The sequence below is a fragment of the Salarias fasciatus genome, chromosome 5, assembly GCF_902148845.1.
Source record: "Salarias fasciatus chromosome 5, fSalaFa1.1, whole genome shotgun sequence".
Taxonomy (NCBI): domain Eukaryota; kingdom Metazoa; phylum Chordata; class Actinopteri; order Blenniiformes; family Blenniidae; genus Salarias; species Salarias fasciatus.
This window is the reverse complement of record NC_043749.1, coordinates 13,843,724-13,857,654: the sequence shown is the minus strand read 5'-3', so window position 1 is coordinate 13,857,654 and position 13,931 is coordinate 13,843,724. Positions and strand designations below refer to the sequence as shown.

At 40.7% G+C, this 13,931-nt stretch overlaps 1 protein-coding gene across 2 annotated transcripts in view; it reads left to right on the top strand.

The window, feature by feature from the left end:
* The window catches only part of srgap3 (SLIT-ROBO Rho GTPase activating protein 3), a 50,224-nt gene extending 43,302 nt beyond the window's left edge, over positions 1 to 6,922 (top strand). For both annotated transcript variants that reach the window (XM_030091449.1, XM_030091448.1), the window contains exons 19-22: positions 1,413 to 1,593; positions 1,754 to 1,903; positions 1,989 to 2,304; positions 3,005 to 6,922. In XM_030091449.1, the coding sequence (XP_029947309.1) occupies positions 1,413 to 1,593; positions 1,754 to 1,903; positions 1,989 to 2,304; positions 3,005 to 3,451 (1,094 nt within the window). In that variant the 3' untranslated portion in view covers positions 3,452 to 6,922. The remainder of the gene's footprint in view (positions 1 to 1,412; positions 1,594 to 1,753; positions 1,904 to 1,988; positions 2,305 to 3,004) is intronic.
* Positions 6,923 to 13,931: the final 7,009 nt, after the last annotated feature.

The following is a 13,931-nucleotide window of genomic DNA, read 5'->3' as shown; positions in this document are numbered from 1 at the left end:
GTGAGCAGGTTTTGCTCTGCTGCAGCTTCTGATCGCAGCGGCTTATGTGATGTTTGAATCTGAAGGCGAGTTGAGTAAACAGTATTGGCATGCAGCAGTGCGTCTTTGATCCGTGTTTCTGTGTGTGAGTGGGGCCCCCCCTTCTCTCGCCCCGCCGTGCTCTTTGTTCTGTTAGTCCGTAATTCTCCTGGGACTTTCTCCTTTGTGCCGTGTTTCCCCAGTCCTCCTTTGAGCTTTCAGTGCGTAACTGGGTCAAACACAAAAGGCCAAAAACACAGGTAATACTCAAAAACCACATCCCGGTGCTGCTGGTGTGACCAGAAAACTGTTAGTGAGCGTCATAGCTTCATCTGACAGCTGGGTTTATTGATAATGAGCACTGACCTTTCAATAGTTTCTCGCTCGTGCTTGGAAGCAGAACAAAGACTGACTGCCTGCTGAAGTTTGCCCTCTTGCTCGCCTTGAGGCTATTATATAACGTTGTGTCCTCAAGTGTTGTCTGCTGTTGATGTTGGAGTTTTACTGAAAGGCAAACAAAGACGGTGGTTAGATCATATGTTTACCCCCTGGTGTGGTAATGGAGGCCTTTCTTTTGTCGCTAGCGTAAGAGGGAATAAAAACAAAAGTACTTTTCAAATATGTTGTCATATGTTTTTTCTTTTAGCGTTCATGAAAGTCACTGTTGAGTTTTCAAACAAATCCATCCAGGACCATGGCAGAACCCATAGCTGCCAAACCTTTGCTTAATTCACACTGACCCCTGCTGGCCGCCTGCTAGAAAACATTGTAGAGATTTATTTTTTCCTTTTTTCTAATATAAAATAATATTAAAAATTCTGACAATAATATTATAAAAAGATGCCTTTATTTTGCCCATCTTACCATCACCTTAATTATGACCGAATCTACAAATAAATAATCCAGCACACCTATTTTGTGTTTTATTTTGCATTGAATTGACTGTCTTTACCATTTTGATGCACCTGGGAAGCTCACACCTGTGATACGTTCCGTTAGATTGCTGTGCTGTAATGAAACACAGACATAAAAACATATGAAATAGACAAACGTACACATGTACACATGTGTTGCCAATCTGCAGAGGCCAGTATCTCTCGAACGAGTGGTGAAACAGCAATAAAAAGGTCGATTGCTGCTGTAGCTGCACAATTTAGTGGTTGTTTTGACAGGAAATTGTTAGAAGTTTGTTGCAGATAATTACTTAAAAATTGGGGGCCTACACAATGCAGTCCTAACCGTCATTATGGTATGGCTAATTGTTGTATGATATTTATTGTAAATATGTTTTCGATCATCTGTCTCGGTCTGTTTTTCTGATTAAGGATGTGATTCAGAGGCTTCTGTTCTGTTTTCTTATGCATGATGTGTTTTTTTTCCTTTGTGTCTTCTAGAAGTGGAGCAGATTGAGGCCATCGCTAAGTTTGACTACGTGGGCCGGAGTCCCAGGGAGCTGTCTTTCAAAAAGGGAGCCTCTCTGCTCCTGTATCACCGAGCGTCTGAAGACTGGTGGGAAGGCCGTCACAATGGCGTGGATGGCCTCATCCCCCACCAGTACATCGTCGTACAAGACCTGTATGTAACAGCAATGTTTTACCAATTGTTTGTCTTTTAAATTAGTCATTATACATTTTAATTGTGTGTACTGTTATTATTTGTTGTGCGTCATGGCAGCAGGTATCCCTGCAGATGGAATGTGTAACTTGTGTTCACCTCAGCTACTTCGCTCTTTCAGGGACGATGCTTTCTCAGATAACCTGAGTCAGAAGGCAGATAGTGAGGCCAGCAGCGGACCGCTGCTAGAAGACAAGGGTTCGTCCAAAAACGATGCTCCATCTCCATGCGAGCAATCGCCCGATTACAATTTTGGAGGAGTCATGGGGAGGTGGATACAATTACAATCAGTCTAAGTTATGAAGGTTTTTTTGATATTGCATTGGATTTCCTGAACGGTTGTTGCGTCTCCATAGGGTTAGACTACGATCTGACGGAGCGGCAATACCTCGCCGCCGGAGCGGCCCGGACACCCACAGTCCCACCAGGGGTTCTGACACACCGCCTCGGGCTGCGGCCTGCCCCAGCAGCCCTCACAAGGTGTCCATCAACAAGAGTCGCATGGAGAGCCCAGAAAAGCGGCGACTGGGTACCTTCGGTAGCTCAGGCAGCATCAACTACCTGGACCGGAAGGCCTATCCTGAGGGCCACCCGCTGAGACCGGGGCCCGGAGCCACCCGGCACAGCAGCCTGGGGGACCACAAATCACTGGAGGCTGAGGCTCTGGCTGAGGTGGGGCTTTGTCACAAACCTTCAGGGTGTTTTCATGTTTTGGCTCATTTGTTGTTGTTGTTTTTTTATTATTAATACGTGCTCATATTTGTCTTCCAGCTTTATGTCTATACAGAATTGTATCAAACGTTTTTTTTTTTTTTTTGCATAAATGCAAAAAAAGGTTTTCAGAGTTAAATGATAGTGGTACCTTTTTGGATCAGAGCAAACAAAGTGTGGCGTATTTACAGGATACAGACAGAGTGTTTCGCTGAGCAGAGCGAAGGCGCCCTGCTGTAGCTGTCAGTCTCAGAGCACCAGCTGGGACCTGGAATAATGTCAAGGCTGAATTGTCTCGGGGTGACAGACACACCTGAAGGACACTGAGCCCGAGCACCAAATAACAAGCTGAAGAGCCCGGGAGGGCGTCTTCAAGTTCCACTCATCACCGATTGGCTGCAGCTGTCACTGTAGCTTCTACACAAACACTACAAAACCTTTACAGTGTGCATTTCAACTAAAATATAAGGATGTGAGATATACAGTAATTTTCCAACGTTTCCCAGCAATTCTAATTTGAATATACAGAAAACTGCCTTTTAAATGTATTATTTCACACACCTTTGTTTAGATTCAGTGTTGTATTTAAGATACTTGGTTCTGAAGAGGTAATTCTTCACATCATGAGATAACCCCCACCTCCTCGCCCTCCTCTCTGCAGGACATCGAGAAAACCATGACCACAGCTCTCCATGAGCTGCGCGAACTGGAGCGTCAGAACACCGTCAAGCAGGCCCCTGATGTGGTGCTGGACACCCTGGAGCCCATGAAGAACCCCGTCAGCTCGGAGCCCGGCAGTCCACTGCACACTATTATGATCCGCGATCCGGACGCGGCCATGCGCCGCAGCAGCAGCTCTACCTCTGAAATGATGACCACCTTCAAACCCGCCCTCTCCGCCCGGCTGGCCGGGGCTCAGCTCCGTCCGCCGCCCATGAGGCCGGTCCGCCCTCCTCCGACGCAGCACCGCTCCAGCAGCTCCAGCTCCTCGGGGGTCGGCAGTCCTGCCGTGACTCCCACCGAGAAGATGTTTCCGAGCAACAGCACATCGGCAGGCTCAAACATGAATATTTCTGGCGATAGTGGAGATAAGTCTGGTACTATGTAGCGAAGGTGAAATGTACGGATGGAGCGAAGTGGCAGAAAAAGGCTTATGAGAACAGGTGCTGAGGTGAGGAAGGCAGATACTGATATTTCTTCTTCCTCTGCTTTCTGCTTGACTTGATTAATACATTCAGGGTGCTCCCAGTCTGTCACGACGGTGATAAGGTGATGAAGCTGTGTTAAGGCGCGAGCATAACGCTGGGCTCTCTTGGAAAACTTGATTCAACCACTGTACATGTGTATAGAAACATGTGTCTTTCTGTTTTACCTCAGCTTCAACAAAAAGAGAGACACACCGAATGCAAGTGAAGCAATACTTCATTTGTGGCGTCATTTGGTTTCATCACATCGGTCCACATGATGTTTGATGGAAACGCCTCACATCAACCACGAGGGAATGCTGAAAGGTTCACGGGCTGACTCTGAAGGGGTTTTGCCACAGCGATGGAACTCGGCATTAATGTAGAAATTCTGGACTTTGAAAAGTGGTAGTCACATTACACTAGAGGATGATGCTCCAGCTTCATCAGCTGTGTAAAGGTTAACCCCTTTCTCTGCAGATATTTGATAACACCACAGTGCCAAATTTTATCCATATTCACAAAATGTCTCTCGCACTACTTTTCAAAGTCCGGAATTACTAAACCAATGTCAGTTTATCTGGAATGAAACAATGCTGTTATTATCAGAAAATGTTGTATTTAATGCACGGCAGACTCCTTCTGAGTCAGCTTGTAAACTTCTCAGCCCTCCCCGGTAATTTAGGCAGTGTTGACCTTTTGGACACAAACCTAATGGCTGTACATGCCGGCTTACTTGAAGTCACCATACTTTGAGTTGAATTTTAATTCATGTGTTGTTTTTTTTTTAGCAAAATACCTTCATGGTAACATGTAGTTCTGCATGCAGGTATCTTAAAAAAATAAAATAAAATAAGGGAAACATTGAAGATTCCTGCTCTCACCGAGTGGAAATATGTGACGATGATCAAGTTTTTTAACCACTGTAAAAATCTACAATAGTCTGAAACCTTATTCGCAAGGGTGAAACGTACCGAAGTAAAAGCTAAAATCCAATATGACATGTGCTAGTATCTGACAATGTAATATTTTCTGTCTATCATAAAATGTCCAAACCGTTCTAAGAATAAGCAAAAGGTGAAGCATCTTGGCATGAACATGATCCTTAAACTCGTACGCGACATTAATCAGTACTAAAATAAATTAAAAGCAAGTCTTCCCCTACCATTGTGCACGGTTGACCAGTGATCATTTTATGTACTGTATATGAAATGCAGAAGACTATTGCAACAACTAATGTAGGAATCCTGTGGTAAACCTGTAAATAATAAATAGCTAGTAATTTATAAGTGTTAATTGTGTACAGGTTATTACAAAAAAAAAAAGGTAAACGGTCAGTGTGAATGGCACTTGTATTGATCATGATCCATCTGTATCATCTCCAGTAAACAAACAGCATTTGGTTGTAAAACAGAGTGGAAGACATCGACAATATCATGTGTGTTGAGAATGCTTTTTGTAATTGTACTGTATAAAACTGATTGCTGTTGAGCTGAATGCAAAGGCTGAGTTTAGTTTTTGTTTTTTTGTTTTTTAGAACTTGGCGCAATTTACGAAAATTTAAGTATATATCGAGTCTCATCGGTCAGTTTTGGTGTTACTATAAGAAACTGAAATGTAACTTATTACAGTTCTTTTTCAGACTTATGATACACACGACGAGGAAGCCGAGAACTACTGTTTGTAACATCCTGCGATCAGAGCAGTCTTCTTCCTTTCTGCCTTTTACTGATGCTCAGACTGTAGAGACCCTTTTTTTTTTTTTCCACGAGTGCAAAAGTAATCGAGAACATTTAAGTGTTTACATCTACTGTACATCTTGTCATTCCGACATAAATAATCCAGAATCCTAGTAAGGATACCTCTGTATCCCAAAGAACCTGCTCTGCTCTGCTCTGCATGCTTTGCGCTGTAATGTGGAACTCATATTCCGTCACTCTCAGTGGCTGTATGTGGTGCCTTGCCTTGGTGAAACGCACAAATTATTTCAACATTGGACTCTTATTTTTACTTTCTTTTTTTTTTCTTTTTTTTTTTTAACAAACTGGCCTTAAGATTGATGAAGTTGACAATATTTAATTAAGCTACTCATAATGGTTGCTAAAATAAAAGTGAATGACAAATATCAATGCCTGACTGAGCAGAAATACCAGTTAATATACTAAATAACTTAGAAGCATGTGAAGGCACTGATATCAAGGCCAACCTGAGATACATGCTGTAAATTCAAATATCTGCTTGTTGTCAGTGTATTGTTTACTTTCATTGTTTATGAAATGAGGATTTTTAAGATTGAAGAGCTGATTCAAGCCAGAAAGAAAAAAAAAAAAAAAAAAAGAGGCAATATTGTATTTAAAGCGACACTCACGTCCTCTGCTGGTTCCTGGTGATACTGTTATCACTCACAGGCATTATGAATATTATCTGGAGCTGATATCACAATGCCTACATTCATTCGTAGAGTTCTCATTGTCTCATAGTCCTGGTTTTGCATCTGTGTGAATCTATAAAGGTGTTGTGACAAAACAAACTTTGGTAAATATTAAAAAAAAAAAGAAAGCACACAATTGTAAAGGTGAAATCCTCATATGTAACTAGATTTCTTCTTTTGTTTAATTTATAGACACTTGTGTAAGTGTAGCAGGAGATTTGAGTGCCTTTTGTGCACCGCGTCAATTTTTATTCAACTTTTTTTAAAAGGAATTTTTTAACTTTAATATGTTGTCTATAATTTAAACTGACGTTGCCTTTTCATCCCTGATTTTCCCTGCTATACTCAGTTTTTTAGACCAATCATTTCTCCCAAAACACCGAGACTCATCAAGAACTGAGTTGTCTTTGGTTGAACTATAAAGAACACAAGTTGACTACTGTATCCATGATCTGCTGATTATATTCAGCAGAACGATCTCAGATCTTTCTTGTCATATTCTTTTGTTTTCCCTGTGAACTGGTGTGCTGTAGTTTAGTCTGTCATTCTTGTCATTCAGCTCCTTACATTTCAGAGGTGTAGTGGTTGCAGGCAAAAGCTGAACTGACTCTCTTTCTGCAGAGGTCATAATGCACTTGGGGTCATTTTTCCCGCTGTGTGATGTTACACTGATGTTTTCTCTCTTGGAATGTATGCTGTGACAGGTTACGCTGTTTGTCCACAGACGTGAGATGACCGTACGCTATTGTTCAAAAAGTACACGGCAGTGAGGGAGCAGAATGAGACCCCCGTCGCCGGGTGTGAGTTGCTGTCAAACTGTTTACTTTCTCTTTAATTGTTTGTCTGTTGATGCTGTTTCTTGATGAGTGTCTGACTGGTTGAAACCTGTGATGTTCTGTACATCAGACCACTGACTGGAGGGTGAAATCTCCCGTCTCCAAATAAAATCATTATTGCTCTGTGATGTGGATTTTTTTTTTTGGGAGTAAACTGTTTTGTAAGTTAGAAGCAATTATACAATGGGTTCTTATAAATAACCTGATGGTATTTGCATGGCATTTATGCTGCAGTGTGGCGAAGTACATTTATTTTATCGTACAATATTTAAATAGAAAAAAAGAAGCCTGTTAAAATTCTAACATTGACATGAAGGCAGGCATCACCCAGATGCTTTGGATGTGTAGTTCATTTAACAGCCACATGATGGGGAAACTGCAGCAGAGAAGCCTGTCTGGTTTTACCTCAACCTCAAATGTTGAGCATGTAGTCAGAACTCTGCAGGTGACTTTGCAACACCTGTTTTAGTGAAAATGACACGGTGTACCAAGGTTTGCATACATTACATGATTACATCTCTCTTTGAAATTGGCTTTCGAGTTCATTGACCAGAGAGTGCTGTACAAGCAGCTTATACCAACGGAGCATAAACAGAATTCTATTGGTTCCACTTGAGAAGTCGCCGTTCAACAGGGACGTGTCAAACAAGAAACTTTGTCCACATTTTATTTCATTAACCTCAAAAATACAGTACTTAGTAGCAAAGAACACTTCAAGTGTGAATGTACTGAGTTTTGTGGTTCTGTCAGATCCAAGTACTTGTACAAGGTATACCCCACATGTGTTATCTCAAAATTTCAGACATCAGATCTTTCACTGAACAGAATAAAGAGTCACACATGAAACAATTTCTTACCCAGCAGAGGTGATGAGAGAGATAAGGAAAGTCTGCCATATCAGAGAAATCATGCATTCAATTACCAAATGCACAGAAAACTTCTTGAGAGACATGTAGAGGATCTGCATCCATATCATCACATCAAAACTAAAACATTCTTGACTCACTCCATTAAATGTTAAATTTTATGGCACACATCACTGCTGAATTATGTACATGGGTAGAAGGACATCAAGCCTTGGCTGGGAATATGTATACTTGCTTTTAAATAATAATAATAACAATTTTAAAAGAGAGAAAGAAATAGAAAATTAATATACTGGCAAGAAAAACAAGCAAATAACTAGTTATTTCTGCTGGCACAGAAAGTGTGTGATCTCTCTCCAGAATAAGGTATTACTCATCAGGAGCGGATGCTTCAGCTGGATTGCATAAGTCCTCTCCTGTGACCTCATTTGTCTTATTTTCCAATTTAATTAAGACACAAATGACAAGAAAATGCTTCAATAACATGTAATGTCTTTGTGGGTGTGACAGCATGGAACAGTTATCGCATCTTGTTGTTTCAACCTTCACCTTCTCTCTCTTTCGCTTATCTGCATAAAACAATAGATAAAAATATGAGCGACAGTGGCAAAACTTTTCATGAATGGAGGGAAAAAAAACATCTTGACCTATTATGAGCCACTTATCATGCACTGTCTTAATTAGATTACAGGGACGAGAACAAATCATACATTTTTCATGACTTCAATAAGATTCTAGGGTGTGCACAAATCTCTGGTACTAATTAGTAGATAACAAGCATGAAGCAGCCACTTCATGGAGCACTCTAGGTGCAATCTAAAGTGAGCTGGTAAGTTTCTGGTAAAAAAAAAAAAAAACACCTTCCCAGAAGAAACGTCTTCTGATTTTCACATAAATTAGCTCACCACCTTATTAAAATACATTAGAAAGCAAAAACTGGCGATAAACTGAATATTTTGCATTTGTAACATGTAACCCCCGTCCTCATTAACTTGAATGTGAAGTGAAACCGATGCATCTAACAGGGCAAGCTAAAAAGAAAAAAAAAAAAAAGCTAAAAAATATCACATCAGACTGTCTCAGGGAAACTCATAAGCAGGCCGACGAGTGAGAAGTCAGATAGTCATGACAAATTACTGGAGCCCTTTCTGTGTGAAGTCTGAATGCCCTCCAAGTGTGTGTGTGTGTGTGTGTGTGTGTGTGTGTGTGCATGTGTGCATATATACTACATATTCATAGATAGATAGAGCTGAGCTGAGGAAATCCCTCTAATAGTTAGTGCTGTATGCTGTTCCGTCAACAGTCTTCCACCCTCCCGATGCATGATGGACCTGCCACTGAAACCCAAAGATTTTCTCTGTTCTCGGTACATTTATGACGCGACTGACATTTTGACTTGTTTCATCGAGCATAAATGGAAATGAAGTCGAACAATCATCCCGCTTGCAAGTTGAAAGCAAATGGCAACACCTTCATTCCGGTGACATTTGCAGCCGCCTGTATCATTGATGTACAGGAGTGTGGCAGGTTGCGGTGCGCGTACAGCATGCATAGCAAATTGAGCCTGACGACGGAGAATCGCGGAGACGAGCCGCCCCGGTAGCTGTTATTGTTCGTATCACCTTCTAAGCAGTCACGCCAAACAATACATGACATTCCACACATGCCAGCCAACATCAATGAACATAACTCCCGATAACAACAGAGGTGACACATCCAGCTCTTAACTTCAGATCAGGGCTTGTTTGTACTTCAGGATGTTTTTGAGGCAAGGCTGACCATGCAGTGCCAATCGCTGTTTAATGGATTATGTCCCTGTGAAAACAAATCAATCAAGCGTAAGAGCTATTATTTCTTCAAATAACTGAAGTTAATAACGCACTGATTACTTAATAGATCCCGATTAGTGCCAAGGCCGCTGAAAAGAAGACCATTAAACTGATCTCGGCTTAATGATGCATGATTTTAATAATCAAATACAGCAAGTGTCAGCCAGTTTTTTTTTTTTTTTTTTTTTTTTACAAAATTTGAATCAAACATTAACAGTGTCTGACGCTGCAGGGCTCGTGGGAATACATGCAATAAATGATGGTGTGAAATTTTAATTTTATATCCTGCCTCATCAGTTTCTCTCTATTTTAGCTCCTCGGTCTCTCACAGTTGTATAATGATAACAGTATGTAAAGATGATATTAATATGCTGCAATGCTGTGTAGTGGTTAAGAACTCTTTCTTGTCAGTAAAAATATCCCAGGTTCAAATTCAGTCTCGAGGGCCTTTTACTGTGGAAACCCCAAGTTCTTCTTGAGCGTTTGTGATTTTTTTTTCCACGTAATCAGTTTTTCTTCCCAAAAAGTCTTCGCTTCAACATATTCAAACTCAGTTTCACGTGGGCTGGAGTTCCATGCAGGGCAAACAGTGAGACAATCACACTCAGTCACATTCACACCTGTGAGGAATCCAGGATCACCTGAAAACCTCCAGTGCTTTTTTCTAGACTGAAGAAAATCAGACCACCCAGAAAAAACACACACATAGAGAACATCCAAACTTTCCACACAAATCACTAAAGCCAAGATTTGAACTGGGCAAGTTGTGCTTGTGATGGGAAAATGGTAACCATCGCATGGCAGCCCTGGAAATAAACATGAGCCATAACATCAGGAACAAAACATATCTGAATTAATGAGGCTGGATGTGAAAAACTTATAGTCTGCTTGAACAACTTGAAATTTGTACAAATCCATCTGAAACAAACAGCTGTACACACAAAGACATGAAATCCATGATACATTTCCAAGGAAAGCAACAACAGCATATATTTAATGACTCAATTTTTCCAAAATCGTAGCATAAGGGTCTATAGATTTACTAGAATAAAAGAAATTATTGTTGTTGTCTTTTCCTTCCTTATAAGGTAAAGAAAAGTACATGCCTTGACAGTGAAACAATAATATAGGCCTAAAACATAACAATCATCTGCATCTTTCATTTAAGTCCAGCATGTAATTCCACATACGACAACTTCTATATAATCGGTTCGTTCTGGTCTCTCATTGCTTCAGTTGTTGATAATATTTCAGACAAGTCCAGCTCTGTGAAGTGGATAACACAAGGCTGGATGACTCACTGCTAAAGGCCACATTAGATGGAGGAATAAATGTGATGAATAGATAACCTGTTTCACACTGATAAGAAAAGTGCAGTGCAGTTGTAATGTACCATATGTCATCATGTAGGTAAAGAACACAGGGGTCACACGGTTCAACCAGACAGATGAACAATGAATTCATCTTAACAACTCGATCAATGTCCTTGGTTGCAGTTTCACACACAACTACAAAGCTCTGCTTTGAGAAGGAATATTTTTAAAGAATCTCAATTTGATTCCGCAATGAAGACCGGACCAGCTTACACAAAGCACTTGAGAGTTATTGATTGCAGTATAGGCTACAATGAGCCACACGTCGGAACCTGAGTTACAGACAGCTACACATTTCAGTAAAACACTATCGTTTCTGGAAGCGTATTGCAATTATCCGAACTGCATTTCAGGGAAGGCAGCAACATGTGCTGCATGAAACCAGACCTCAGTTGTTGTTTCCTCATTATTTTTCAAGTGCACGGCGCTTGTCTTAATTACAATCAAAGCCCAGCTTCATTCCTGTGAGGAAATGAAACATTGTCTCCCTCATTCATGTTCTGCATATTGTTCAACAACAAATACAAACACATGCCATATACAAACACAAAGACACACATAGCTAACAAATGAGTTCTAAATAAGTGTCCTGGTAAAAGAAGCAAAATTAAGTGCTTGGTGTTCATGCCTCACAGTGAAAAGGTAACTAATGGAGGTTGCATGTTCTCCATGGGTGTAATGTTTCAGTATGATTGCCATGAAATGTGGACTACACATATATAGTGTTTTTTACTCAGCCTGAACAGAGCTCAAAGCGCTTTACACTGTTAATCACGTTCAAAAATTTGCACACATGTTCACACACCAGTGGAGGCATCTGCCATGCAAGGCACTCAATCCATCCACCGTGCCCAAATAGGGATTCAGCGTCTAGCCCAAGGACACTTCAAGAGGGGGAGATGGGAATTAAACCAACAATCTCCCAATTGAGAAACAACCACTCTGCCAACCAAGAAACAGCTGTCTGTCATATTATGATAGCATTCAGTGGCAAAGATAATTTAATTTAGTTGACATGTAAATGAAAAAGTTAAATGATTTTTGCCTCATATCAGAGATTGCAGATCAATAGCATCCAGCAGAGCCATGGTATGAAGTCAAGTGGTTGCACTCTTTGAATTAAAAAAGATGTCTAAACAGGGAGAGGGCATAGTTCCAGGGCTTTTTGCGGAAACAGTTTTTTTCTTTTTCCCTTGTTGAACAGAAACTGAACATCAAACACTCAATAACTTCATACCACACAGCTTTGCCTTTCATACCTCAATACATCTGCCGGGCATCCTTTGGTCTTTAATTGAATGCGCTGACTGCTTTCCATTGATCTCTTTTCAAGAGATGACAGAATGGATTGTAGCCACTGCAAGTTATGTATAAAAAGCAGAAATTCAGAATGATCTATGCAGATAAAAATCATTTTCAATATCCTTTGTTTACTGAGGGAGATACATAAAAAGCATTCACCAGCTCAGTTTGGAAAGAACAGACCACAACAGCACTTTGTTGATATTATCAGCTTCACATTGGATTGCTCTTCATGTGAGGAAAAGGTTAGAAAAGAGAAAAAAGTCCAAAGAAATGGGATTGAACTGACTCATGGGTTTATATAAATGAAATATCGGAACATTTGTTAAATTTGATGCATTGTTGATAATCTGTAGAAAAAAAAACATACTATCAGTGAGACAACACTGAAAAAACAACAAACATTTGAATATTCCAAGTTTCAATGAAACCACAGTAAAATACCTTGTAAATACAGATGAAACATGTGTAGCACAATTAATGAAAATGTGAAACAGCGAGTCTCAGGCATACATCATGCCGTCTTGTTAATACAAGCATATAATTTCTGCTTGGCTGAGCACCCGGTGATTAAGCATTCCCAGTTTCCAGACCCATCAGAGTGTCCACAGATCTGAAAATGGACATTGGTTGGTCAAAATCCAGCTGAAACAACCAGACACAAAGCTCTACATCCTTTATCTGCGCATATATTGGTTTGTGTATTTTCTGTCATCATATGCTCTGCAGTGGTTCACATTTTGCTTTGTTTGTAGGGAGCTCAGTATGGGCATGTTTTGAATTCCATTCAGGTCTACAGGATTCAAATTGTGGGTCAAGCCTTTTGGGATCTAATACATAAAAAATAAATGAAGCTGTGGGGTGTGCAAGTCACATCCAGACAAACACAGTCTCACCGAGCTGCAGAAACTGATTCAGTATAAGGATTTTAATCAGCAAGACTAAATAGCGCCCCATGATATCGTCTTTGGATGAACAAATTGAATCAGGTCTTCGATAACAAATTGAAACAGTAAAGCTTGAGTGGCCTTGACATTTGCTATGTCTTTGTAATATGCCTTTCCTTTACTCAAACAGATTGGACTCTGGTCTGAGAGTAAATAACGAAAGTCAAAAAAATTCAAGGTAAATATTTCAGTTTATGTGACTCCGTCTGGCAGATTAAAACCAACACACAGGACTCTTTCAAGACAAATGCATGCAAAGCATTTAAAGCGACACTAAGGAACTTTCAGTTTTCGTTGATTTTGGCGGCGCCAGTGGACAAAAGCGGTAGTGTTTTGCCTGACCGAATACTACAGTTCCCATGAGGACTAGCGCGTGGCGTCGTAAATTGCTGCTCCCGGTGGCATGCTGTCGGACTGAACTTGCCTTCATTTGTTTCCAGTGGCTGTGTGAAGGATGGATAGCGACGAGGTAATGAATCTAATGGTGGTTAAACAATGCTTTATATCGTGATGTGACGCATGCCGTAAAGCAGTTTGCACATTTGGAGATTTTGGTGTGCAGGGTTCCTACCACCCTCCTCACAGCTGCTCAGTCCAAGTGAAAGCAATACTGATGCCCTCAGCCCGTGACAGAGGGGTCATTCAACTAGTTGTAAGTTAAAGTATCATCACAAAAGATATTAAAATGTTTTATTAAGGTTGAAAAGTTCCTTAGTGTAGGTTTAAAGGTGCCTTAAGGAGTTTGCACGTTTTATGCGAAACAGCGCCCCCTTCAGGCCTTGGGCGTAATGCAGCTTAGTGAAAAACTCGTCCCTGTGGC